This window comes from Oxyura jamaicensis, chromosome 22 (genome assembly GCF_011077185.1).
Source record: "Oxyura jamaicensis isolate SHBP4307 breed ruddy duck chromosome 22, BPBGC_Ojam_1.0, whole genome shotgun sequence".
Classification (NCBI taxonomy): domain Eukaryota; kingdom Metazoa; phylum Chordata; class Aves; order Anseriformes; family Anatidae; genus Oxyura; species Oxyura jamaicensis.
The window spans coordinates 4,799,418-4,824,574 of record NC_048914.1 but is presented as its reverse complement, the minus strand read 5'-3'; the positions used below and the strand labels follow the sequence as shown (position 1 = coordinate 4,824,574).

General features: G+C 59.5%; 4 protein-coding genes across 9 annotated transcripts in view; 3 read left to right on the top strand and 1 right to left on the bottom strand.

Annotated features, from left to right (window-relative positions):
- The first annotated feature begins 174 nt into the window (after nucleotides 1-174).
- Nucleotides 175-2,405, top strand: LSM1 (LSM1 homolog, mRNA degradation associated). Of its 2 annotated transcripts, none has more exons than XM_035345257.1 (4): nucleotides 175-330; nucleotides 635-703; nucleotides 880-995; nucleotides 1,910-2,405. In XM_035345257.1, exons 1-4 carry the CDS (start codon nucleotides 285-287, stop codon nucleotides 2,078-2,080), a joined length of 402 nt encoding a protein of 133 aa, XP_035201148.1. In that variant the 5' UTR covers nucleotides 175-284; the 3' UTR covers nucleotides 2,081-2,405. The 2 variants fall into 2 exon arrangements, with proteins under 2 accessions (XP_035201148.1, XP_035201149.1); XM_035345258.1 differs by having other exon boundaries at nucleotides 880-1,006; nucleotides 1,910-2,048.
- Nucleotides 2,406-2,754: 349 nt separating this feature from the next.
- On the top strand, nucleotides 2,755-10,039 carry LOC118177503 (G protein-coupled receptor kinase 5-like). Of its 4 annotated transcripts, none has more exons than XM_035345254.1 (16): nucleotides 2,755-2,773; nucleotides 6,617-6,712; nucleotides 6,932-7,044; nucleotides 7,287-7,364; nucleotides 7,479-7,579; nucleotides 7,682-7,774; nucleotides 7,845-7,908; nucleotides 7,976-8,116; nucleotides 8,180-8,370; nucleotides 8,457-8,494; nucleotides 8,647-8,736; nucleotides 8,823-9,031; nucleotides 9,110-9,247; nucleotides 9,326-9,463; nucleotides 9,540-9,671; nucleotides 9,757-10,036. In XM_035345254.1, exons 4-16 carry the CDS (start codon nucleotides 7,326-7,328, stop codon nucleotides 9,874-9,876), a joined length of 1,494 nt encoding a protein of 497 aa, XP_035201145.1. In that variant the 5' UTR covers nucleotides 2,755-2,773; nucleotides 6,617-6,712; nucleotides 6,932-7,044; nucleotides 7,287-7,325; the 3' UTR covers nucleotides 9,877-10,036. The 4 variants fall into 4 exon arrangements, with proteins under 4 accessions (XP_035201145.1, XP_035201144.1, XP_035201143.1 ...); XM_035345252.1 differs by lacking the exon at nucleotides 2,755-2,773 and adding an exon at nucleotides 3,514-3,730 and having other exon boundaries at nucleotides 9,757-10,037; XM_035345253.1 differs by lacking the exons at nucleotides 2,755-2,773; nucleotides 8,647-8,736 and adding an exon at nucleotides 3,513-3,730 and having other exon boundaries at nucleotides 9,757-10,039.
- A 1,069-nt stretch (nucleotides 10,040-11,108) lies between these two features.
- Nucleotides 11,109-16,413, top strand: STAR (steroidogenic acute regulatory protein). The gene is made up of 8 exons (XM_035345124.1): nucleotides 11,109-11,300; nucleotides 11,711-12,657; nucleotides 13,141-13,254; nucleotides 13,529-13,656; nucleotides 13,734-13,892; nucleotides 14,503-14,687; nucleotides 14,887-14,980; nucleotides 15,067-16,413. The coding sequence occupies exons 2-8, from the start codon at nucleotides 12,594-12,596 to the stop codon at nucleotides 15,172-15,174; spliced, it is 852 nt and encodes a 283-aa protein (XP_035201015.1). The 5' UTR covers nucleotides 11,109-11,300; nucleotides 11,711-12,593; the 3' UTR covers nucleotides 15,175-16,413.
- ASH2L (ASH2 like, histone lysine methyltransferase complex subunit) overlaps nucleotides 15,878-25,157 on the bottom strand; it is a 9,564-nt gene continuing 284 nt past the window's right edge. Inside the window, exons 2-17 of one of the 2 annotated variants that reach the window (XM_035345121.1) lie at nucleotides 24,997-25,066; nucleotides 24,200-24,345; nucleotides 23,272-23,360; nucleotides 22,846-22,940; nucleotides 22,612-22,707; nucleotides 22,370-22,465; nucleotides 22,056-22,131; nucleotides 21,358-21,375; nucleotides 19,905-19,998; nucleotides 19,331-19,548; nucleotides 18,949-19,116; nucleotides 18,389-18,582; nucleotides 17,869-17,961; nucleotides 17,443-17,541; nucleotides 17,050-17,109; nucleotides 15,878-16,563 (exon numbers count right to left, since the gene is read on the bottom strand). In XM_035345121.1, the coding sequence (XP_035201012.1) occupies nucleotides 16,456-16,563; nucleotides 17,050-17,109; nucleotides 17,443-17,541; nucleotides 17,869-17,961; nucleotides 18,389-18,582; nucleotides 18,949-19,116; nucleotides 19,331-19,548; nucleotides 19,905-19,998; nucleotides 21,358-21,375; nucleotides 22,056-22,131; nucleotides 22,370-22,465; nucleotides 22,612-22,707; nucleotides 22,846-22,940; nucleotides 23,272-23,360; nucleotides 24,200-24,345; nucleotides 24,997-25,066 (1,720 nt within the window). In that variant the 3' untranslated portion in view covers nucleotides 15,878-16,455. The remainder of the gene's footprint in view (nucleotides 16,564-17,049; nucleotides 17,110-17,442; nucleotides 17,542-17,868; nucleotides 17,962-18,388; nucleotides 18,583-18,948; nucleotides 19,117-19,330; nucleotides 19,549-19,904; nucleotides 19,999-21,357; nucleotides 21,376-22,055; nucleotides 22,132-22,369; nucleotides 22,466-22,611; nucleotides 22,708-22,845; nucleotides 22,941-23,271; nucleotides 23,361-24,199; nucleotides 24,346-24,996; nucleotides 25,067-25,157) is intronic. The other variant, XM_035345122.1, reaches the window with a different exon arrangement.

Here is a 25,157-nt window from a genome sequence, read left to right as displayed (position 1 = left end):
ACCTGCCCCGCCGGCGGCCCCGGGGCCCAGGGCGCGGCGCTACCGCGGGGCTCCATGGCCGCCGCCCGGCCCCGCCCCGCCCCGCGGCTCAGCCAATGAGGGGCGGCGCCCCCGCGGCTCAGCCAATGGGCGGCCTCCCCGCGCGCAAGGCTCGGCGCGGTTCTTAAAGGCGCAGCGCCCCTGCTCGGCGCCGCCCCTCTCCCGTCTCCCCGCCGCGGGGCGGTTCCGGGGCGGTCCCCGCGGCGCATGGCGGCGCTTCCGCTCGGCGCGGCGGCACCGGCACCATGAACTACATGCCGGGCACGGCCAGCCTCATCCAGGACATCGACAGTGAGTGCCGCCCGGGAGCGGGCACCGGGCACCAGGGCGGGAGGCCCCCGGGTGGCCCCCCGGTGACCCCCGGGTAAACCCCCGGTGCCCCCGTCCCCGGTGTCCCGTCCCCGGCGGTGGCTGCCCCCCTTCCCCCGTAGGCACCGCGCCCCGTGGGGGTGGTCGGGTCCCCCAGCCCCAGCTCCCCGGGGGGGGGGAGGGGGAGGGGGTCTCGTCCCCGGGTACCGGGCACCGACCCCCGCCGTGCCCGGTCCCCCCCCACCCCCCCGGTGCCGGGGCGCCGCCTGACGCCCGTTTCCCGCAGAGAAGCACCTGGTGCTGCTGCGCGACGGCCGGACGCTCATCGGGTTCCTGCGCAGCATCGACCAGTTCGGTACGGGGGGGACACGGGGGGTGGGGAGGGGGCCGTGTCGGTCACCGGGGGGAGGGGGACACCCGGTCTCGTCGTCCCCGGGTTCACCGCTCCCGGACCCAGCCGGTGCCCGGGGCTGCTTTTTTTCAGCCAGAAAACACGGTGAAAAATGGGTTTCTTTCTCTTAATCGCTGCAGCGAACTTGGTGTTGCACCAGACCGTGGAGCGCATCCACGTGGGCAAGAAGTATGGGGACATCCCTCGAGGCATCTTCGTCGTGAGAGGCGAGAACGTCGTCCTGCTGGGGGAAATAGTAAGTAATAAGTAAGTGGCTCCGTCTGCCCGGCCTCCTGCTGCTGCCGGCCGGGGGCAGCAGCTCCGGGACCAACCCCCATCGGTGTTTGTGGCTGGAGGGGTTCCACGGCCGAGCACCATCTGCCTGCTGCCGTGGTGCCTCCGTCCGCAGTGCAGCCCCAGCTCTCCGGGGTGCTGGAGAGGGGCCTGGTGTGAGCTGTCCCTGCGGCTGCAGCGTGTCCGGGGCGATTTGTGGGGTGACAAGGGGTGGGGGGAGGCGTGGGGGGGGGGGTGGGCCATGCGTGGCATTGCGTCTGGCTGTGGTGGTCACCTCTGAACTGAGGGGTGCCCTGAGAGGTGCTGGGGGGAGCTGGCTGCTGTCGTGTTTGCCATCACTTTGCCCATCTGCGTTGTGCTTGGCTGCTCCCCAGGAGCCCCCTCCCGAAATGCCTGTCTCCAGGTGTCCCCCAGCTGTAGGCACTTGGTGTCGCTGGGGGTGGTCCCCTGCATGCCCCCACCCGGGCGGTGCCTCCAGCACCTGCTTGGCATGGGCTCTGCCTTCAGACCTGCCAAGGACACGTAGGGGCTGCCCCGACTTCACCCCTTCCAGGCACACCAGGGGCTCGCCTGGAGGTGACTTTGCCCTTCCCATCAAATCAGTGATCGGGAGCCAGCAGGGGACTGAGTGGGACCCACTGTGGAGCTCTCCCCGGGCCTGGGAGGCAGACCCCGCTGTGACTGCTCGCCCCAGGGACCGTCCTGCTGCAGGGACTTGGGCACGAGATGGAGCAAGCCGTCCTCAGCGCAGCAGCACCCACGCTCCCGGGAACACAGAGCCCGGTGCCCGCAGGGAGTGCTCGGGGTCACCAGGCACAAGGGGTGGTCGGTGTCCGGGTCCTGCCGGCAGTGCCGAACCGGCTGTTTGTGTTGCAGGACCTGGAGAAGGAGAGCGACACGCCGCTGCAGCAGGTCTCCATCGAGGAGATCCTGGAGGAGCAGCGGCTGGAGCTGCAGGCCAAGCAGGAGTCGGAGAAGCTGAAGGTGCAGGCGCTGAAGGAGCGGGGCCTCTCGGTGCCGCGGGCGGACACCCTGGATGAGTACTAACGGTGCCGCCACGGACACGTCCCCCGCAGTGGGGCAGGGGTGCTGTCTGCCCGCGTGCTGACAGAGCTCCCCGGGAAGGCTGCCTTTATCTCACGATTGTGTTTTCTGTGGCGCAGACAACTAAAAAATCATGGTTTCGGTTCCTCCATGTGGAAAAGGAGGAGCCATGGCATTGGGCTGCCCGTTGAGGTAACGAACGCTCTGGTGAGCGAGAGAGTTTTTGTTCCGAGGCAAATCCCTTGGGTCTTTTTGTTTGCTTTTTCCTCATGTGACTCTGGACAAGAGTTCCCCTTGACGTGTAAATAAATCCTTAATCTCAACAGCAGCAGTTTGGGCTGTGTTTGGGATTTGGTGCGTTCCTTGATTTTTGGATGCTGGCACGTGAGACCTGCCCCATGCTGACCTCGAGCGGGGTCCCCACCCCGGGGGGTGCCGGGGCAGCGAGGGGACCCCTGCTCCTGCTATGCTGGAAGCTCCAGGTGAGACCCCTGGGGGCAGCAGCCCCGCACCCTGAGGGCTCTGCCCCTGCTCCCCAGCTGCGGCTCCTTCCCAGCAGCTGCCGTTAATTCCCTGCTAATTCCCTGCTAAGCTGCCTCACCTGGGCTGCCCCTGCCCCCAGCACCATCAGTCCCTCTTCCTCCCGAGGTATCTCCAAAATTCGGTGCCTTGGTGAAGCTGGCACGGCTCGGGCAGGTTGGAGACATGCGGGTCAAGCTGAGTTGGGTGCTTTTGGGTGCCTGGGGGTAAGGCAGTGCCCTCCCCACGCCTGGTGGCAGCAGCAGATTTTGGGCAGCAGCCGGGTGCTCTGCTTTGTGCAGGCAGGGAGAAGCAAAGCTGGGGGGCGAGGGGAGCTGGTTCATTCCCCCTGGGAGGATGAAATGCTCTGTGGGGAAGGTGCGTCGGTGTGTGTCGGCTGCTGGCTGAGGGAACCTGGGGGAGCAGAGTTCTCCTAAACCAGCCGCTTCCTTCCCCAGGGGTGTGAGTGCTGGCACGAAGGGGTCTGCCTGGAAAAGCAAACAGCCGCTGCCGATGGTGCCGGTGCGGACCCATCCCGGGCAGGCCGTTCGCGGCCGGTGCTGGGGCCAAGGCAGCGGCCGTGCTCCGAGGGCTGCAGGGGGAGCCGTGGGAGCTCGGCGCGAGGAAAGGCGCAAACGCGGAAACGCGGGGGCTGGATAAAAAGAAAACAAAACCGGAGGCGTGCGGCTGCCGGGGCTCCCGGAGTTCCGCGCGGGGACGGGACCGGCCGGTGGGCTCTGTTGCACCAGCCCCGGCCCCCCCGTTCAGTGCTGCGGCTGCCGGGGGGGGGTCGCCGTGCCCCCGGGGGGGGTTGGGGGGGGGGGGGGGGGGGGCCGGGGCCGCCCCGGGGGGGGGGTCCCCGGGCTGCGGCGGGGTCCTAGTACCGGGAGGAGCCGCGGTGCCGGGGGGTCCCGGGGGGGCGGCGCTGCCCTTACATAAGGAGTGACGCCAAGGGGCGGCCCGTGACGTCACGGCCGTGACGCAGCCCGGGGGCGGCGGGAGGCGCCCGGCCCGCCCCGCGCCGCCGGGGCCGGGGCTGGAGCTCGGGGGCTCCGCCGCCCCCTGCCGCCCCCCGCCGCGCCATGGAGCTGGAGAACATCGTGGCCAACACCGTGCTGCTGAAGGCCCGCGAAGGTAGCGAGGGGCGGGCCCGGCCCCCTCCGTGTCCCCCCCGGTCCCCGTCCCGGCCCCCTCGGGTCCCCTCCGCCCCGGTCCGGCCCCTCGGCTCCGCTCTGCTCTGGGCGGGGGGAGGCGGTGGCGGGGCCGGGGGCGCGTCCCGGTGCCCCCGGGCGAGGCGGTGGCGGGGGGAGCCCCGTGGCGCGTCCGTGTGTCCGGCCGTGTGTGTCCGGCCGTCTGTCCTACCGGCCCTGCAGCTCCCGGGGCAGGGGCTCTTGGAGCGGTCCGGTGCCCCCGCCGCTTCTTCCCAGCCCCCCCCCCGGGCTCAGGGCCGTCGGTCCGTCCGTCGGTCGGGCCGGGCCGGCAGGGCGCGCCGGGAGGAGCTCAGGGGACGGCGGGTGCCCGAACCCCCCCCCCGGGCTGGGGGAGCTGCGCAGCCCCCGGCCACTTCTGGGTCCCTTTGGGGAGCGGCCCCAAACCCGGGGGGCGAGGACCGGGGCCGGGCCGGGCCGTACCGGGCTCGGCCCCCGGGGCGCACAAGCGCCGCCGCCGCCCTGGCTCGGCGCAGCCCGGTCCCGTCGGGTCTCGGGGGGGGACCGAGGGCTGCGCTCGGCGAGGCGGCGCCAGCGGCCCCGGGGGGCGGCTGCGAGCGGGGCTCGGCCCCTCGGGAGCGCCCCGGGTTCACGTCGGGGAAAACGACGGTGAAAGGCGCCGGGAGGCGGCTTCAGCGCGGGGCCGGGCGCTCCCACGGTGCTCGGGGGAGTGGGGGGGCTGAGCCGCTGCAAGGGGAAACGGGGCCCGTGCGCCCCGGGGCTGGAGGGTGCCGGGGTCCCCCTGCCCCGCGCCTCCCCACGCCACGGCGGTTTTCATCCCGGCAGCGATCGGCCGATGGAATTGCTCCGTCCTCTGAGTGGGTGCTGCTGGGGAGGGGGCTCAGCGGGCTGGGGGCTGCGGATGGGCACGGGGACCAGCAGCGGGGTGGGCTGCGGCCCTGGGGGCTTCTCTGCACCTCCAAAGGGACGGGGACGGCTGGACCTGCCCCGGCCACGCCGTGCTGTAGGTTTGGGTTGGCCTCGTGGCCCTCCTGCCACCGAGCAGAGCCGAAGTCCCCGGAGGCTCCCAACGCCAGGAGGAGTTCCTCTGAACCGCGGGCTTGGCCGCCCGCGGAAGTGCCCGGGGTAAATAACCGAGGAGTTTGTAAGCAGCGAGGAGATAACAGAGCAGTGAGTAACTCTTTATGGCTCACCCCAAGCCGGCGACGTCCTGCGTGCGGAGTCCCTTGGAGGAGGAGGTCGGTGCCGCTGCCGAAACTCAGAGGAGCAGCGACCCGGGAGGCTGGGGCTGAGCCGCCTGCTCCTGGGGGTGCCGGGCAGGGGGGTGCCTGTGGCAGGACCCCCAGTCCCTTGGGGCTGCTCTGGCAGGGGCCAAGAGCAGCGGGGCTGCGAGTGCGGGGCTGGCTGGGGCTTTCCCTGCCGGCAGCTTTGTTGGTGTAACACACCTCCCCGTGCGTATGCCTCGCCATGTGGTACGTGGGCTCCTTTCCGCAGGGGAACAGTTTTATTTTGCTTCCGACAGCTTTTCAGATTGCAGAGGTCAGCTTGGCAGCAGGGAGGCTCCTTGTGGAGTTTCTCGTGTGCCCGGTGCTGATTTCTGCTCTTATCTCCACTGACAGCCGAGGAGGTCCCCGTGCAGCACTGGGGCTGGGCACCTCCTCCCCGGGACGTCCCCGCTGAGCGGGATGTGGGGTGCTGCGGGGCCACCTTGCCACCTGCCCAGCTGCTCCCCGGCCGGATCCTGCAGGCGTGCAGGGCTGATTGCAGCCCCTTTGGGCTGTTTGCTCTGGTGGGAGCTGGGGTGGCCCTGCCCCGGTGCCGTCCTGCCACTGTGGCTGTGGTGCTGTTGGATGTGGGGCTCTCCACGTGCGCCCTGGCCATGGCGTGCTTGGCGTGTGTCCCCCTCCTGAGGCCACCTGGCTGGATGCAGTCTGGGGTGCTCACCGTGCGGCCTTTCCCATTCAAAATGTACCCAAAACACGCAGAATAACATAACTTTATTACAAGATGAGGCAGCCACATTCTGCCCAGTTCTTATAGCATTTGTCTCCCCTCCCGGCCCTGGCTTCCCCCCGCAGAGCAGGGGGACACCGCGGACCCCACGGGGATGCGCTGGGTGCGCGGTGTCGGCTGCCCGCTTCCCGCTGGCTGATGCGGGGCGATTCCTGCCGGAGGAAGCGCGCTGATTATGGCAGGAAGCTCTGCCCGGCCGCCTCCCCGGGGCCGCCGAAACGCCGGAGCCCAGCACAGCGGCGTCCCACGGGCTCGCCTCGGCGTCACCGGGGCGGGCGGCGCTGGCCGGCCACCAGCTCGGAGCCGCGCTGATGTCAGGTCCCTGCAGGGATGACTTCACGCGCCAAGTATCTGCCCGGGAGGAGCGGCTGCAGTGGGGCCGTGCCGCTGCCCCCTCCTCGTCCCCGTCCCCATCGGGGACAGAGCGTGATCTGGCCGGGTGCTCCAGGCCCAGTCGGCGCGGTGGGGAGAGAAGGAAACCAGATGTTTACGGCAGGGAGCCCGCGCGGGACGCGGCATTGTTCAGGGAGGAAGCCTGCGCCCCTCCAGGCCCTGCCCGCCCCACCGAGGTGGGCACGGGGCCCCAAACAGGGCAGGGGCCGGGAACAGGACTGGGGTTCTCTGCTGCGGTCAGAGCCCTCTCCGTGTCCCTGGCAGAGCCTGAAATTTTGTTTTTCCACGTGACTTTAGATGGTGTGCAGCTTTTGCTGAGTGTGAGAGCAACGGGGCTTTGTGTCCCCTGAGTCTCCGGGGCACAGCAGCAAGCAGGACAGAGGGAAGACCCCAAAACAGTGCCCGTGCCCCCAGCATCACCTCCTCTCCCTCCATCCATCCACAGGTGGTGGCAGCAAGCGGAAAGGCCGGAGCAAGAAGTGGAGGGAGATCCTGCGGTTCCCGCACATCAGCCAGTGCAACGAGCTGCGGCGAGGCCTGGGTGAGAGCTCCTGGGGGAGCGGGCGCGCTGGGGCTGGCTGCTCCCAGGGCTCGGCACGGAGCTGTCCCCGGCGAGGGCGAGAAAATGGGGTGGGTGTCCCCAAAAGCAGCGGCACAACGCTGGGTCACAACTGCGCCGGATGAGCCAGGAGCATTGTGCGAGGTCAGGGAGCGGCGCTGGCACCGTGTGGTTGTGGCACGTCCCCGCTGTCCCTTGCAGAGCCGGACTACGGCAGCCTGTGCGAGAAGCAGCCCATCGGGCGGCTGCTCTTCCGACAGTTCTGCGAGACGCGGCCGGAGCTCCTGCGCTGCATTCGCTTCCTGGACGCTGCGGTAAGGGGCCATGGGAGGGGACCTGGGGACACTGCGGGGCTGGAGGCGGTCAGGAGGTGACCTCAGGTGCTGGGGAACTGGAAACAGGAGCCTCACCAAACGATCCCCATTAGTGGGCTGTTTGTGGGGTTGGTGGGTGCGTGCAGTGGGGTCGTTTGTCCCAGTGCTGCTCCGGGGCTCTGGGGTCTCGGCTCGGCGGGGCCATGCCCGGCACTGCCCGTCCCCAACGCCCTCCTCCCCAGGCGGACTACGAGCTGGCCCCGGATGAGAAGCGCAAGGAGATGGGCGAGGAGATCATCCGCAGGTTCCTGCGGCAGGAGGTGAGCCCGGGGGGGGCCCCTGGAGCAGGACAGGCAAACAGGGGCTGGGAGCGGGGCCGTGTGTCTCCTGCTGGCTGCGTGCCCGCCTGCCCCAGCTCCGTCTGCTCCCCGCAGTCCCCCGATTACCTGCCTGAGATCAGCCAGGCCCACGTCAGCCAGTGCCTGGAGGAGCTGCAGAAAAGCCCCTGCAAAGAGCTCTTCAGCAGCTGCCTGCAGTGAGTCCCGGCCCCGCTGCGCCCTCCTGCCTCCGGCTCGGGGACCGGCCACAGGGTGGGTGTCCCTGCAGGGGCTGCTGAGCGTCCCTTGTGTCCCCGCAGCCCCCTGCGCGAGTACCTGAGCAGGGCGCCCTTCACCGACTACCTGGACAGCATGTACTTCGACCGCTTCCTGCAGTGGAAGTACCTGGAGAGGTGGGCGGGGGGCCCGAGGGGGGCGAGGGGCCGGTGCTGAGCGGGGCTGATGTGCGGGGCTGTGTTGCAGGCAGTCGGTCACCAAGGACACGTTTCGGCAGTACAGGATCCTGGGCAAGGGCGGCTTCGGAGAGGTACGGCCGCGGCGGGAGGAGGGCGCGGGGCCGGGTCCCCGGGGTGCTGACCCCGCGCCCTGCCCAGGTGTGCGCCTGCCAGGTGCGCGCCACGGGGAAGATGTACGCCTGCAAGAAGCTGGAGAAGAAGCGGATCAAGAAGCGGAAGGGGGAGGCGATGGCCCTGAACGAGAAGCAGATCCTGGAGAAGGTCAACAGCCGCTTCGTGGTGAGTGCGGCGTCCCGGGGCGCGGGGCGGCTCGGCGGGGCCGGGGCTGACGGTGGCACGCAGGTGAGCCTGGCGTACGCCTACGAGACCAAGGACGCGCTGTGCCTGGTGCTGACCATCATGAACGGCGGCGACCTCAAGTTCCACATCTACAACATGGGCAACCCCGGCTTCGAGGACGAGCGCGTGGTCTTCTACGCGGCCGAGATCTGCTGCGGCCTCCAGCACCTGCACCAGGAGGGCATCGTGTACAGGTGGGGGCGGCGGGGGGGACGCGGGGCCGGCTGGCCGGGGCTGCTCGGTGCTGAGCCGTTCCTCCATCCGTCTGTTCGTCCTGCAGGGACCTGAAGCCAGAGAACATCCTGCTGGATGACGATGGTGAGGAGGAGACCCATGGGGTCTGGCTCTGCCTGAGCTCCTGGCTTCGGGGCTGGGTCTCCGTGCACCCCCAAGGAGGCAACGTGGGGGTGTTTTTGGGGAGGGCACACAGGGGCCATGGAACAGGGCCCCCCAACCCCTCCCTGCCGCAGGCCACATCAGGATCTCCGACCTGGGGCTGGCCATCAAGATCCCCGAGGGCGAGACGATCCGGGGCCGCGTGGGCACCGTGGGCTACATGGGTGAGGTGTGGGGCTGTGGTGGGCGCGGAGGGGCCGGCGGCTGCGTGCGACCGCTGAGGGTGCGGGGCCGTGGCCGTGCCTTGCAGCCCCCGAGGTGATCAACAACGAGCGCTACACCTTCAGCCCCGACTGGTGGGGCCTGGGCTGCCTGGTGTACGAGATGATCGCGGGGCAGTCGCCCTTCCGCGCCCGCAAGGAGCGGGTGAAGCGGGAGGAGGTGGAGAAGCGGGTGCAGGAGGAGCAGGAGCACTACTCAGACAAGTTCAGCGAGGATGCCCGGGCCATCTGCACGCTGGTGAGCTGGGGGCGCGCTGGTCCCCGTGGGGCTGGGGGCTCTCTGCCGCCCCCCTGACCACCTGAACCCCCTCCCCAGCTCCTGGCCAAGGACCCCCAGCAGCGGCTGGGCTGCGGGGCGGATGGGGCCGCCGAGGTGAAGCGCCATCCCTTCTTCAGGACCATCAACTTCAAGCGCCTGGAGGCCGGCATCACGAAGCCCTCGTTCGTGCCAGATGTAAGGCGCGAGGCCGCGCAGGTGCCATGGGGCTGGGGGGGACGAGACCCCCAGCTGATGGCACTTTGCGACCCGCAGCCCCGGGCCGTGTATTGCAAGGACGTGCTGGACATTGAGCAGTTCTCCACCGTGAAAGGCGTCAACCTGGACCAAGCCGACAACGATTTCTACGCCAAGTTTGCCACCGGCAGCGTCTCCATCCCCTGGCAGAACGAGGTGCGGGGGCATCCCCACTGAAGGGGGGCTCAGCTCCGGCTCCGCGGCCCTGCTGAGCCTCACTCTGCCCCCCCAGATGATCGAGACCGAGTGCTTCAAGGACCTCAACGTCTTCGGACCCAACGGGACCCGCTCCCCAGACCTGGACTGGAAGCAGCTGCCCGAGCCCCCCAAGCGCAGCCTTCTTCAGCGCCTCTTCCGCCGCCACGTAAGCGCCGGGGTCCTGGGGCTGCCCCGCGGCTCTCCATCCCCCTCAACTCACCGTCTGTCCCTCTGTCCCTCTGTCCCTCCAGCCGGCCGACTACACCATCGCTGCCAACGTGCCGTCCCCGCAGCCGGCAGCCACGAACTCGCACCTTCCCACGGCCGGCGCCGCCTGCCAAGCCCGGAGCACGGCACCGGCACCGTCCTGACCCTGCTCCTCCATCCCCGGGGAGCCGGGGGAGCCCCGAGCCCCCTCCTCGCCGTCTCAGGGCCACCTCGCACTGCAGTGGGTGCTGCCGGGGCTGGGGTCTCGTGGAGGCGAGGTGGGACAGAGGCCGGCAGGGGCTGGTGTGCGCGGTGGCGGAGGGGCGCAAGGGGGAAGCGGATCCCGTCCCCGCCCCGCTGTGACCCCACAGCTCCCCGGCCCCTCTCCCCCAGCCCCTGTTCTGGGGTCAGCACCTGCCGAGGGTGCCCTGGGGGCTCCTCTCCCCGCACCCCAGGGCTGGGTTCGGGTGCGCTGAGCGGCAGCACCCATTTTTGCTGCGTTTGAGCCCGGGCAGTGCCGGCGTTATCTTATCGCCAGCTCCGAGCGCGACCTCTGCGGGCGCGGGGGGGCCGCGGGTTTATCTGCGCTCTCCAAATAGAAACAAAGCAGCCTTGGAGCGGGGGGGCTGGGAGCGCCCCGGGGTCCTGCATGGGCTGGGGACGTGGGGAGGGACCTGCTGGGGGGCACAGCCTTGTCCCCCCCTTGCTTGAGCCATTGACGGCCGCCAGAATGTGAAACGGGCTCAAAAAAGGGAATTTCCATGCAAGGGGCAGCGGCACACGTGGGGGGGGGGGGGTGCTGCCAACGTGGGGCTGGGCCCCACGGCGCTGGGGGGCCAGGACCCCGTGCGGAGCCGAGCCCCCCAGCAGAGACATCCTTTATTTTTGTACGCTGCGCGCGGCGGGGCCCCCGATCCCTTTGAGTGCCGTCCATCCCCTGGCTCCCGCGCCTTCGGTTTGCGTTCGGTTTGGGTTTTGTACATTTGTAAAGAGCTGTAAATATTTGTACGGTGAGCGCCTGGACGTGCGTTTTTAAGCGAAAAGCTGCGATCCGAGCTGCGTGGTGGGGTTGGGGGGAGGGCGAGTGAAGCCCCCTGTCCCTGGGGTGGGGGCACCCCACTGGCTGCTCATGGGCAGCTGCCGTGCGGCTCAGCTCCACGAGTGCTTTGTCCCCTTTTTCCTGCACCCCGCAGGGGTTTTTGGGGGGATCTGGGTGCTTTTCCCAGTGCAGGATGTGTCCCTGCACCCCCAGCTCGCAGGGTCTGTCCCAGCATCGCCAGCCGGGGGCCCGGGCAGGTCGGGCTGGGGCTGGGGCCGCATCCTGCGTGGGCAGAGCAGCTCTGCTCCTCCTGCCCCGACGGAGAGCTGTGGTGAGTTGGGTGCTGGGCACAGCAGGCACCAAGCCTGGCCCCGCTGCTCCCCTTCCCCGCTGCTCCCCTTCCCTTTCCCATACTGGTGCTGCTGGGGCACGGGGGGGCTCTGCGGGTCCCTGTCCCTTCCTGCAGGCTCCACTGACCCGTGGCACAGTGACACCGTGGGACCCCCGGGGGACGACCGGAGGAGATGGTGACACGGCATCGGGGATCTGGTGAGCAGCCCGGGGACATCCCCATTTTCCAGGCCCCCACCAGGGCCCACGGTGCCCTCCTGGCACAGCCGTGGGGGACCAGGCGCCCGGAGCCGAAGGGGTGGCTCTGCCCGGGCTCTGTTTTGGCTCTTCTCAAAAACAAGAGCGCGTCCTTGTGCCGAGGCCTTGTGTGCGAGAGCGGCTGCTCGGGCTGGGATAACAACAGCCCCTGCTGCCTCCCGGCATGGAGGGCTCCCTGCTGGTCCCCAGCGAAGGGGGCCGCTGCTCCCCGAGGGGTGCTGCCTCATGGTGCAGCGATTTGGGAGGGAGGCGCACGGCTTTTGGCTTCCTCCTGGTCCCACCAGCACCTCCGTCCTCTTACAGGAATGCAAGGTGTCTCACGTGGCGGATTTGTTTGCTCCTGCGTGCAGGTGGTGGCCGTGCTCCACACGTGGTGATGCAGAGCAGCTGTCCCGGGGCAGCAGGGCCGTACCCAGCACAGGTAGGGGGGCACCAGTAGGGCCAACCATCCCGGGGGCTCTGTCCGGGGCTCCCCGCGTGCCCCCAGCCCAGCACAGGGGGCTCGGGGTGTCCTTTGCTGGCACAGCGAGCGGCTGACCTCCCCCTTGGCCAAGCTGTTGCAACAGCGAGGAGGAGGAAGGTCAGGTTCCCCGCAGGAGGGTGCAGGAGTTGACGTCAAAGGAAGCAGCTGGTGATTCACGGCTTCTCGGGAGCGCTCGGCTCCGGGGCCGTAACTCATCCCAGAAATGTCATTTCATCCTTGAGTGTTATCGCTGCTCCCCCATTGCCCACCCGCAGATAACCGGCCCTGGGGGGACTCGGGGCTGCTCCTCGATGCAGCCCGCTGCGGGCAGGGGGCTCGGGGCTGCTCGGGGGCTCCGAGCTTGCTGGGCTGTGCCCGGCTTGGAGCCGCGGGGTGCCGGAGCCCATGGGGTCCCTGCTGCTCCATGTGCAGACCCCTCAGCAGTGGTCCCGCAAGCTCTGGTCCCGGTAACGGGTGTGAGGTGCCCGTCTCGTGTCGGGGGGCCGGGCGCAGCGGGGTCTGTCCTGCAGCTCGGGCCGGGGATTGCTGCACGAGGCCGCGAGCGTGCGCCTGGTCCCCAGACCCCGGCAGCTGCGCTGGGAGGGGTCTGGCCTTGGCCCCCGGGGCCCTGCCGTAAGTGACGGCTCTTATCTCCCTGCTGACAAGCCAGCATCCTTCAGCGGGCGTATTTAAGGCCGAGCATCCAGAAGGCTGGGGCAGAAGAGCCCTCGCTGCACACACGCCAGCCCCGACTGCTGCCGACCGGGGAGATGCTGCCCGCCACCTTCAAGCTGTGCGCTGCCATCTCCTACCGCCACCTGCGCAACATGACCGGTGAGGGCACGGGGCTGCTGGGGGGGGGGGGCTGCAGTCCCTGGGTGTTGCGTTTTGGTCCCCAGGACCCCTGTTTGCTGCTGGATGTATTTCTGGGGCCGAGGGAGGAGGGCTGGGTGCCGTTTCCAGCGCGGCTGCGCCTCTGCTCTGCTGGAGCCCCGGGAAGAGCGGTCGTAGACAAGGTCCCCTTGGCTGTCGGGATCTGGTACTCGTGTTCCATTTCCTACAGCCTTTCCTGGGCACCTGCTCGTGCAGAGGCTGTGGTGGGTGACTGCCCTCAGCTGCTGCGGGGCTGCCGTCAGCTCCCGGTGCACGGCTCGGAGCAGAGCCCGTGCAGCACCGACCAGCTTCTGTCCTGTGGCACAAGGGCGGTGGGTAAAAGGAGTCACACAGAGGGGTCTCAGTAACGTATGTTTAAGGAAAGAGGCAAAGCCTGACAAACGCCCCGCATGGTTCTGTTGCCTGACGTGCTCTCCGCTCCAGGTCTCCGACGACAAGCCGCGGTCGCCATCAGCCAGGAGCTGAGCCGGCTGGCCTGCCGCAGCGTGGGGCCCGGCGCGTGGATTAACCAAGTCCGCCGAAGGAGCTCCCTGCTCAGTAAGTGACAGGCGGGTGGGGACCTGCCTCATCCCGCCGTGTGCTGGCCTTACGGGTCAGGGCTCGGGGGCTGGCTACAGGAAAGCCTCTCGTGCGTAGCTCGTGCTTTCGCTAAGCGAACGGCAAGCGCAGGCAGTGGGAGCTGAGCTTAACTCCTGAGCCCCTGGGCACTGCAAAGGCTATTTGATGTAGATAAAGCTTATCTGGTATTACGACGTGTTAGCCGATTGTAATGTTCTTACGCTCGCTCCTGCTTCTGTGCGATGCCTTCCAGGCTCGAGGCTGGAGGAGAAGCCCTTCAGCGAGGTGGAGATGTCTTACATCAAGCAAGGGGAGGAGGCCCTCCAGAAATCGCTCAGCATCCTCGGGGATCAGGACGGCTGGAAGACAGAGACGGTGGTGGTAAGCTCTGCTCTGCGGCGGGCTGCCGTGGTCGGGCTGCGGGTGTCTGTGGTGCCGACCCTGCCTTCCCTCGCCAGGACAACGGAGACAAAGTGCTGAGCAAGGTGCTGCCTGACGTGGGCAAGGTGTTCCGCCTCGAGGTGGTGGTGGACCAGCCCCTGGACGCGGTGTACAGCGAGCTGGTGGACAACATGGAGCAGATGGGAGACTGGAACCCCAGCGTCAAAGAGGTCAAGGTAGGGAGCGGGTGCCTGCACAGGGGGATGCCAGGCTCCGTTCTGACCCCCTCAGATGCACCCGCTGCTCCACGTGGCCTTACAGGGGCCGGGGAATCACTTTGCACATCGCAGCAGGGCACGGGGATTTTTCCGCCCATTCCTTGGGGATGGACTTGTATTTTGGATGTTTCCCACTGCAGGCATGAAGCCTGTTGTGCAGCTGCTATTTCAGAAGAGCAGCCTGTCCGCGGAGGGAGGGCTGGCTGTTACTGGTTCTGCACAAAATGCACTTGCTCTTTGCTGCATGGCTGCAGTCCAGCTCTGTTGTGGTTTGTGGGGTTAGCGGAAAAGAAATAGCACAGTACCCAACAGTAGGGACGAGCACCTTGCTATTCCACAGCTTGTCTGAAAGCATTAAGAGCCATGCCTGCCTTTTTTGGGTGTTGAAATCTGGAACTGACGTTCTGTATTTCAGGATAAAGCAGACAGTGCTAGAATTGAGAGAAATTGTAAGAGGAGCTACTGTGAGAGCATGCATCTGGTTACAAGCAGCGATCAAAAGCTAGCTTTTAGCTAACCGTAGCCATTTTTGCAATAAATGCCTCACGTTACAATTTGTACCGTCCAGATTCTGCAGAAGATTGGAAAAGACACGGTGATCACCCACGAGAAGGCGGCTGCTACCCCCGGAAACATTGTTGGGCCGCGGGACTTCGTCAGCGTCCGGTGCGCCAAGCGACGCGGCTCCACCTGCGTCCTGGCCGGCATGTCCACCAAGTACGGGGCCATGCCAGAACAGCAGGGGTTTGTAAGGTAACCGCCTCTTGTGTTCACTTAGCGGGCATAGAGGGGCACTTAATGAATGTCAGATTCACATCCTAGCACGGGCTGAGCGTTACTGTGATGTGTTTTGTGTTTTGGGGAAGGCAGAAGTTGCAAAGGAAAAACCCCAACTCATAAAGTGCTTCAGTGCTTTTTGAGGTTAAGTCAGCTGTTGCCTTTTAACACACAGAGCTGAGAACGGTCCCACGTGCATGATCCTGCGCCCGGTGGCTGGTGACCCTTCGCAAACCAAGCTGATATGGCTTCTTAGCATTGACCTGAAGGTAAGCGCCACAGTGAATTGTTTCACACGAGAAGAGTTACATCCACAGCAAGTTCCCCTCACCGGCTGTCATCTGCTCCTCTCTAGGGCTGGCTGCCGAAGACGATCATCAACCAGGTTCTGTCCCAGACACAGGTGGACTTCGCCAACCACCTGCGGGAGCGCCTGGCCCGCACGGTGGCTGTGAGCTGCTGACTGCGCCCAGCCCGAGGCAGCACCTGCCCTCCTGCACGGACTAGTATTTAATGCTTTGTTCAGGGGTAAAAGTAGGGATCTTGGTAATTAGGTAAGTCAGACACAGTTTAGCTCCAGCCTGTTCTAACAAGCCAGGTCTCTAATAGCAGCCATTACTAATAAGGCTTTAACTAATTAGCTGGGAGCTCCCAGGAGCCTGATTTAGAAGGTGAGCACAGCCAGCACATGCTCAGAGTGCATGTGCAGGACAACCTGAAATTTTACCCCCTTCAGGTATTGTGTTTGCACATACAGCATGTGCTGGCCCGGCCTTCTGCATCAGTTACAGCTTTATTAGTAATGTCTACAATTAAAGACCTTGGCTAATTAATTGTTAGGGAGGTCCCAGGAGCCTGATTCAGAAGGTGGGGCCAGCCAGCACCTGTTCAGCGTGCAAACACAGGACTTAACCTAAAATTCATTCCCCTCCTTTCCCCCAGTGAAACAGCTCTAACTTATTTGATTATAATTATGCATGTCTGTACAGGAAGATTATTTATTCAAAGCGCTGTAATGACAGTCATTGGCAGGAGTCCCTGTAAAGATAGTCAATGCCTTCGTACAGTTAGCTGGAGGAGAGCTTCAGATTTAAAGTAGCTACTTTGAGTTTACAGGTTACAAACGAAACTAGATATCTGAACAAAAAAATCACAAGACAAAAATGTAAGAGTTTAAAGAAAGGTTTATTTTTCAACTGGCTGCCAGTTCATGTAAAAAAAAATACAGTTTGGGCAGAAGCCCAAATTTCAGTCTTACATGCAGTAGTCTTGTTACAACACAATCCTTCTGGATGGAAGCTGTTTACAATTAGCCAAACACAGGTGAGCAGAAGTGTCAATGTTGCTTCTGCACGTATACGTACAGCAGGTAGGTCCAGCTGCAGCCTGCTCTCACTGACAATGGCTGTTACAACCCCAGTACATCAGATGAGAAGTTATCTCAACACAATAGTTGCTTCTTCAGCTAGCTACGCCGTAAGTTACTGAAGACTCCGAGAGATGCTCACAAATAGCACAATACATACTAGAACTGCATTCACTTAGACTCCAGCAGAGGGGGAGCGCATGAATCTTCAGCAGGTAACAAATATACATAGAAAGCACCTGCCACCAAGAGCTGCATTGGCTTCATCACGTTTGTTCATCGACAGATTGTTCTGAGTGATGCACATTCTCCTAGAATAAAACCCACTTGATTTGATAGCCACCGTGTCCTTGGTCTGTTACGCTGCACCTGCTTCTTTTAAGGCTCCCAGGGTGGGCTTCGTCTTCCATCAACTTCTGTCTCTACGTGATAGAGAACGTCTGCCAGCGTGTGTTCTACGACAGCACCCCAGCCCATGTCACTCATCTGCAAGGGGAGCGAAAGGCAGTTAGCTCGATTCACAAGGCACAGGCTCAGGACAAAGAGGGACAAGCCCTGCTGGGCACTGCTGTTTGTATAGCAGCTGGGGTAGTGCCACCCCTCTGCCTGTACTCGAGGCCTGTGTCCCTCCTGAAAACATTAGCAGGGAGAAAAATACTGTAATGTCTTTAAACAGCACTCAGGCCTCGTATTAAAAACCTATTGCAGGCGTAATCAGGGACTTAATAGTCTGCATCAAATATTTAATTAAAATGAAAGCTGTCTTTGTCAACTGGAAGAAGAAGCTATTCAAAGGTGTTTTTTAATGCTATTTGTCCTTCAAATTTTTAAATACATTCCTTTCAGCTGCAATTCAGCTTGCTATAAATCTACTCCTCCCCACCATAGCAAATTTTCAACCACATTTTGTGATAGCCTCGGGCTATTTAAACAAAGTGGGGGGGGGGGGGCAGAACGTCAGTCGTTACTTACTGGCCGGTAAGTGATATCTCTGGGTGGGTACTTGAAATACGGTCCAAAGTTTATAGAAACCTATGGAAGACATTTGCATTAGAAAAGTGAGGAAAAAGAGATAGGCAAAATTCTTCAGGCCTCACCCTCTTACAGGCCTGAGCTTAACTGCACCCTGTGCAAGAACACGTAATCATACAGCCTTGCACCAAAGGACAGCATTCACTCATTACTCTGAGAACGTTAAATCACACACGTGAACAGCTGCACTGCTCTAGACTGGTTTTAATAACACAACTCCCCATCTTTGCTCACTTCACTGGGCCTGCTTGACACCCTCCCAGCACATCCACTCCATGCATTAATAAAACTATGGCTGGACTTAGGCATGATCTTTGTCAGTCTGTTACTTACTGTGCAGCCTTTGTACAAAGAAATAGCAGGAAAATAAACGCCTTCAAAAATGTCTTTAAAAGCAACGCCTTGGCTGACACCGTTCTTGAAGAATATTATCTGAAAAGAGAAATGAAAAGTTTTTTCCTCTGGTGCTAACTTTCATGACCTTATGTGTGATCCACAAAGCAATTGTCAAAAGGCAGCTTATCAGTGACTCCCCTTCTGCCTGATGCCAGACATTTTTAACATACTTCAGTGACAGCAAGAACACTACAAGCAAAGCATGCAGCTGGTTTGGTCAGTTCACTGGTATTCTTTTGGATGATCAGCCTCCCTTTGTGGTCGTTAAATAGAAGTGGCTAACATACACAGAAAACAGTCTCAGTAGGCTCACCAGTCCTAAGGTCTGCATCCTTCCCCTCCACCTACCAGTGCTTAACTTACCTGGCTTCCAGGTGCTTGCTTTAGGCTCTTCTCTGCTTTGTCCACAAAGTCCTTCTCTTCAAAGTACAAGTAGCTTTTAAATTTGATCAAAGCCTGAAATATTAGGAAACACCCACTTCAGCAATAAGCCAAAAATCTGTTACCTACAGTGACATATTAAAGAATGGCAGGCCTACAGGAGCCCTGCTCTGGGATGGGCGTGCCTATTGTGTCAGGAGTACTCATGAAGAGTGATTCACACAGCTCAAATATTTGAGAACCAGGAGGGGAAGAGTAGATGAAATGAGATGTGGGCCATCTCGTTCAGTAGTTCACATGCAGCATTCCCCTGCAGAGCCTCTGGGTGGGGGTATTTTGTTTTCTTGAAGTCAACACTTCGGACTTCCCTGCTGTGAACCAGAGTGACACCCAGAGGTAGGCTGGGAAGGTCACACTCAAGGAGAGGAAAAACGAGGCTGAAGAACCCATTTCCCACTAGTCCCCCCAGTCATCACTTCAGTTAACGAAGCCCACATCTCACCTTATCTTTGTAAGTATCAGGCAGCGATTTGGCAGTCTCAGTGTCTTCTGGAAGACTGATGTAAAAGCCCAGTACATCTCCCTGTCCATAGCCCGATGAATAGTGCTTCCCTATTGACTGATGAAACTTGGTGCCCTTCTTGCTGCGCCAGGAATAACTGAACTTGTCGTATCCCAGAGGTGCCTGGAGGTTCCCTGCAGAAACCAATGCTTCTTGATCAACATTCAAACCAGGAACGCCTCTATATGTACACCCCCTCATGTTTTGGGCTAATAATTGCATTCAGTTAATAAGTACAAGTGTCATTAGCACAAATATGGTGACTACAGCATTAAGCAAGGCCACACACACAGCAGCATAAAGGATCTGCCAGTACTGGAGTTCTGCACAGCTCAGAGCACCTACAGAAAGAGTTTATCCCTCAGTAAAGCAGTGACAAAATAGGCAAGCTGAACGCTACCTCCTCTTCTGAGGCTTAAATTACTGGGAAAAACAACAACAAAAAGTAGGAACTAGTTAGAAACCAATGCCTGCTACAAATACTTGGTAAAATTATTTACCCAATGGCTGCGACCAGCCCAATCTGGCAGCTGTGTCCGGAGGCATCTCGTCCATGGATATTTCAAAGTACCACGCTCCTTTCCGCACCCCGTGTGAGGCTCGTACCATTGAATAGCCCTTCTCACCGATGACAGTCAGTCTGTCATCCGAGATCTTCAACTGAGGAGCTGCAGCAGATAAGAGCATGTTCACAATTCATTTGCGATTTCGAATGCCTTTTGATATCACTGCACAAGTGAACATGCAGACGTGCATTTAACAGTCACACCTCTGAAAGCAATAACATGTGTAACCTCAGCAACTTGTAACGTGAGGTTACAGAAGATGGCCCCTGGTAAGAAGAGCTGGCTGCACAACGCGTATGACCAGCAAGCTGCGTACCTCGGTCGTGCAGGGCTAGGAGGACTCGTTCGTACAGGCAGGCTCTGTAGAGGTCCCCAGGAATAGGCTTCCCTGCCCAGCAGTCTAGCTCCAGCTTCTCTGGGTCAGGTGCGTGGGGGTCGGGCTCAGCCAAGATGTAACGATACCCATCTTTATTAAAGGGGTGCTCCAGAGGATAGCCGTGGGGCGGTAACCGCTGCGCAGAGAACAACGGGTCGCTGTGCAACACAAAAACTACAGGTTGGCCTCTCAAAGTGGCTGCAGTCCAGCTACACGTCAGCCCAGTACAACCTCTTACAGAGCAGTACCTGCAGTGTCACAGCCTGCACAGCGCTTTGCTCTCAAAAGAGTTGGCATGAAACGAGCGTGTACTCGGCTACTTCAAATACTCTCTAGCAGGTGACCCACAAGTAACTTCACAGGGTTATGGTGTGACTGCCCATAAATCTACTAAGGGCAGAGAGAGTCAGATGGGAGGCAGCTTAAGGCATCGAAACTGCAGCTGTCCCTCTGACCAGCGTACAACTTGCTAAGTATGCTCGTCATTGTGTCACTATGTCCTCTTTCCTCTTACCTTCTGGTTTTCTTGGCCGTTCCTGTGGTCCCTCCGTCCTGCTGCTTGCGTTTTGCTCCCCGTCCCTTCCCACTGCCTCCTGCAGCGATTCCCCCTTCAGAGAGAAATCACAACGTGTTAGGCAACCAATGACCAGAGAGCCCGTGAGCGTGGAATCTCCATGAACAGAAGAGGCAGAAGCAGCCAAGCTCACATCTGTTCATTAGCCCTTCTTCCACACAACTGTACTTGAAACGAACTTCACTGAGCACAGAAAAACCCAGAACTTTTTGTAGGCTCCAGTCAGCTTTTCACGTGTCATAACTTAGAGTGGACGTGAAATGAGATTTACCAATGAAGTGAGCTCCACTCCAGTTTTTACGATGAGAAGTAAAAATCTTTTCTCTCACGGAAAACCCTCCAGCCAGCAGCACTAGGTTCCTGTTTGAAAGCATTACTATTTGTTTTCATGGAGATTCCAGTCACACAATTCAAATTTATTTCTGCAAAAGCAGCAGGAAACCCAACCTACAGCATACACTATCTGACTGTAAGCAAAGTTGTCAGCCCAGTGACACACGATGCTGGAGAAACACTCTGACACCAACACTGGCACAGGCAGTAAGCATTTAACAACGTATTTTAATCTGTAGAATACAATAGACCGAAGCTGGGTCAAGAGGAGAAGCACTACAGGTGTTTCTCTCAGCATTACCAAAATTAGTACTACGCTTAAAGCACGTCATTTCATACCGTGGCACCCAACTTCTAGCGGTAAGTAACACTGTGTTACGGGACAAGCTACGTGTCACGTTTGATCAAACTACTGCCAGTATTACTATTTCAGTATGTTAAATTGCGTACGCATTTTACCATTACACTATTTCAAAAAGCATTGCTATTGATTTACAAGGAAAACTAGAATTCTCTGTACCACAGATAAACACCTTTAAGAACCACAAAGCGTGCTGTAACTAGAAACGTAGCAAGCTTCCAATTATCGGCATTCCCCTAGCACTGGGAGGGGTTCAGGCCTCCGAAGGGTTACCATATTCTGCACACACGCGACGTGATCTGAACTGCACTTGCAAGCCTTAGCGCAGATACTGAGACCGCCCGGGTTGTCACCGCTTATTTATCTAAGCGACCAGAGTGTCACAGCCTCAGACCTCTTATCTAGGCATTACGACTTTAAATCACAAGAATACCAGGTTGAATCCCACACCAAAAAATAAACCTAACTGAACGTAAAACTTTAAACCCGTCAGGCGGGGCAGAATATGGTAAATTAAAAGCTTCTAATTGCTAAACGTTAGGAGGTGAAATTGTTGGTTTGTATTAAAATATTCTTGCAGTCGCAACAGGGCACGCTTTTGATTTTTAAACTGAATATAGCTTCTAAGGTAACTGAGCAAAAAAGCTTTCCAAACCACAACAATACTTAAGTTTTAGAAGCTGAAAGGTAAATATTCACCACCCAAAGAGGCTCCACCTGTAGGAACAGAAGTGGCACCACATATTTGAGAAACTTCCAGTAGTTAAGGAAAGAAACAACTAGTGCACGAAATGGAGACCATGCAGCCTTAAATCCTATTGTAAAAAGCCCGAATCACCTCCTGCTAGGTAACAATTCAGCACATTTCACGTGGAATGGTACAGCCTTGTGCACGAGAAGTGTCACTGGCTGTTAATGCTGCTACAGTAAGATCGCTAAAATCACCCGTAACAAGTTAGGGGAAGCTCTCCCTTCGCACAGCTGCCATCCCACAAAAAGGAGTAACACAAACATCGTAAGGAAACACATCACTTGTACTTTCCCTTACTACTTGCAAATCCCCAGAGTGAGGAAAACAGGAAATCTGAGTAACAGAAGTATGGAAATTAAAACAATTATGGAAGGAAACCATGGAGCTCGGCTTTCTTGCAAGCATCTTGAATTAGCTGGCCACCATGAAGAGGAAAGCTGAATCTTTACAGCAAGTTAATCTCTCTATGGAAAGGGATGGTGAGAGTGGCTCGATGTGTTTCGAACACAATAAACACAACCGCGGTTCACACAACAGGATCAACTGTCGCATCTCAGCCAACGTAACCGCACACGCGGTAGGCAACAGGACTGGGAAAATACAGCTTCAAAGCAAACACTGGATAAAAAATAGTTAAAGAACTTGCCATTTAAGCTTCCGCTTGTGGATACAGCGTTGTTCTGCTTCTGGTTGTCGTACGCAGGACCAATATTGGCAAGATCCTGAAAAAGGAAGGAAAGAAAAAGCTGAAGTACAGACTCAGACACACTTACCGTTCCAAGTCCAAACACGGCACTTCCACGCGCTGGAGAATTATTCCAGCACATCACTTGGCGCAGCGCTGGCTTATACTGCCTTGGATAATTTTTGCTTATTTGACTGAGCATAAGCTATCAGCAAAAGTAGCATCCCTCCCTTCCCTCCCAACAAGGCATCTTTCTTCCAGCTCTAATTACGTACTTGGTCTAGGAGTCCAAATTTTGGGTAGTCTTCTTCTGGATCTTTACTCCCTGGGTCCGGATGCTCTTTCACCAAGAACACATCTCTTTCTTTACACTGAAACAGGGAACAAGTGTAAGCTACACAGGATACGACCACAGCTTAGAATCTTCACCATTTAGCTCTATGTCTGACCTCAGAGATGAATGTCAGACTGTATCACTCACAGAAAATCCTCCGTGAACACAGCTCCAAGTACGTACCATGGTTTTGACAATATTATTAGGCCAAGTCATCTTCCCAGGTCTCTGTCTTGTTGTCATACACTCCCAGTATTTATCGATAAATGGGATAATATCCTGTTAAAAAAATAAAAACAAATCCAACCAACAACAGTTAACAACGCAAATCTGAAAGTCACACTGCCCATGTTTGTTTGAACTTGCTCTTCAGCGACATCATAACTTAATCTGTGATAGTTTTTCTAACAGCCTCACCTTATCTTTCGAGAACATGGTTTTTGGGTGCTCATCTTGTGTCCTCGACTGCCACGTCAAGTTGGCCAGAGCACTAAGGCACATTTCCTTGAGATCTTAAAAACAAAGACATACCACAGCCAGAGTCAGACTTCACAAGGAAGATCAAACACACGAGCACGCACGCAGCGATAACAGAACACAAAGCACCCAGGCTATCTCGAGTAATAGCGAAATGTCCCAAGTTCCATCCCACCCCTCCAGCCCACACCAAACAGATTGTCACGTTCACAAAGCTAGGGGCAAAATGGCAATACACGTTTTGAAAAGGCTGTGCATGCTTCTTGCTCAAGTTTTGGCAAGTTCTAACAGAGCCCTCCCACAGACAACACGAAGGCTCTAGGATTATCTAGCACAAAGCTTCAACGAGCCAGCTTTTACACTTACTTGCTTGTTTTCTTAAGAAATACGTGTTCCCACTGTGGTGGCAAACATTGCAATGGAAACTGTAGTTGGTCATGAAAGGCAAACACGACCTGGAAAAGAGCACACCGATTTCTAAGTTCTGGTGCATGCCTTACCTGTTACACCAGGTTAAGAAATCAATTACTCTCAGGCTCTCACTACAAAAAGAACATCTCACAGGTCCAACAGTATTTTCATTAAATTCATTTTATCATGAGCAGTAACAGAAGCCACAAAGACCATTGGAAAACTGTAAGCAAACTACGTGTCATCTTGTTTCAAACAAGTCCTGAAATTCACTCAGCAGAAAAACAACAACCCAGAAGCCAAGGAGCTCGACCAGAGTTAATCAATTCAAATTACGTGGAACTCTGGAGTACTTTTCAGGCACAAAATACACAGTCCTTGTCCTTGAGAATCTCACTCTACGTTTCCGTTTTTGCTTACACAAACCAAACATAAATTTAGCCCGACATGCCTGGTAGCCGCCCTTCAAAAACTCATTGATTTGAGCAGACTGGAACAGAATCCTTTTGTGAAGAAATCCATGTCCTCCACCACCTCCTTGACCAATGACTGACTTCTACCCAGCAGCACACTGAGCACACTATTAATTAAAGCGCTCTACAGAAATGTGAAGGGCTAACAACTGCACAAAGTGTTGTGCTCAAATTGCCCAAACACATTAACGACATTAAACTTTTAGCTTCCTCAGGCTGTAGCTTCTGCACTGGTTTATCTTAACGAGCCTCGAGCAGCCTGTCACTGCTTACAGGAGGTGGACAAGGGCAGCGCGAGCTGAAACCCACACACGATTTATGCAGGCACATTGCTTTGTTTTTAAGAGAATAGGGGGCACGAATAAAGAGACACCGAGTTTCACGCCTAGCATTAAGCAGAGCTTACATACGTGGTATCGATGCCAAACGTGTCTGCTGTGAACCACTTGGTACAGATCCCGCACTGCAGCTCGATCTCTCCGAGCTGGCGTCCGTTCTCCTCATCCACTGAGCCCGCCTGGGCATCCAAGGCTTCCGAGGCATCGCCGGCACCTTCCTGCAACCAGAGCACATCAGCACACGGCGCCTGGCTGAGAGACTGACCAGGCCAGACGGCGAAGGTTTGTGCAGGAACAAGACAGCGGAATTTGGGGGGAATATTTGCACCCCCAACCCTGACACAGAGCCGTGCTGCGAGTGAGCCCGAACCACTTTGCAGCTTCAGGTGGAACTGATCAGGTGCGTGACAAGGTGACTGCAGGGATCACGGGAGGGGACCTCCGGGGGTCACCCAGCCCAACCCCTGCCAGGCAGGGTCACCCCGAGCACGGTGCGCAGGGTGGCGTCCCGGGGGGGTTGGATATCTCCAGGGGGGACTCCGCAGCCTCCGTGGCAGCGTGCCCCAGGGCTCTGCCACCCGAACCGTAAAGCGATGCCCCTCACACGGCGACAGAACCCCTTTGGGGCCCCTCACACCCGTTACGAGGCCCCCTCACCCCCGTTACTGGCCCCCCTCACCGCCGTTATGGCCCCCCCTTACGCCCCTGACCCCCGTCCTACCTCGCTCCCCCCCGAGAAGTGACCGCCCCCCCCTCCCCCGTACCCGGCCGCCATTTGCGGAGGTTCCCGGGCTCAGAGCCGCGGCCCCGCTCCCCGCCGGACCGGCCCCGGTGACGGACGGACGGACAGCCCCACGGCCCCCCCGTACCATGGGGTCCTTCCCGCTGCCGGACTCGGCCTCCAGCGCCGCGGCGACGTCCCCCGGCGCCGCCTCTCCCCTGCGAGGGCACAAACGGGGCCTGAGCGCGGGGCCGGCACCCCCCGTGCCCCCCCGGTACTCCCGGTACCGGCACCCCCGGTACCCCCCCC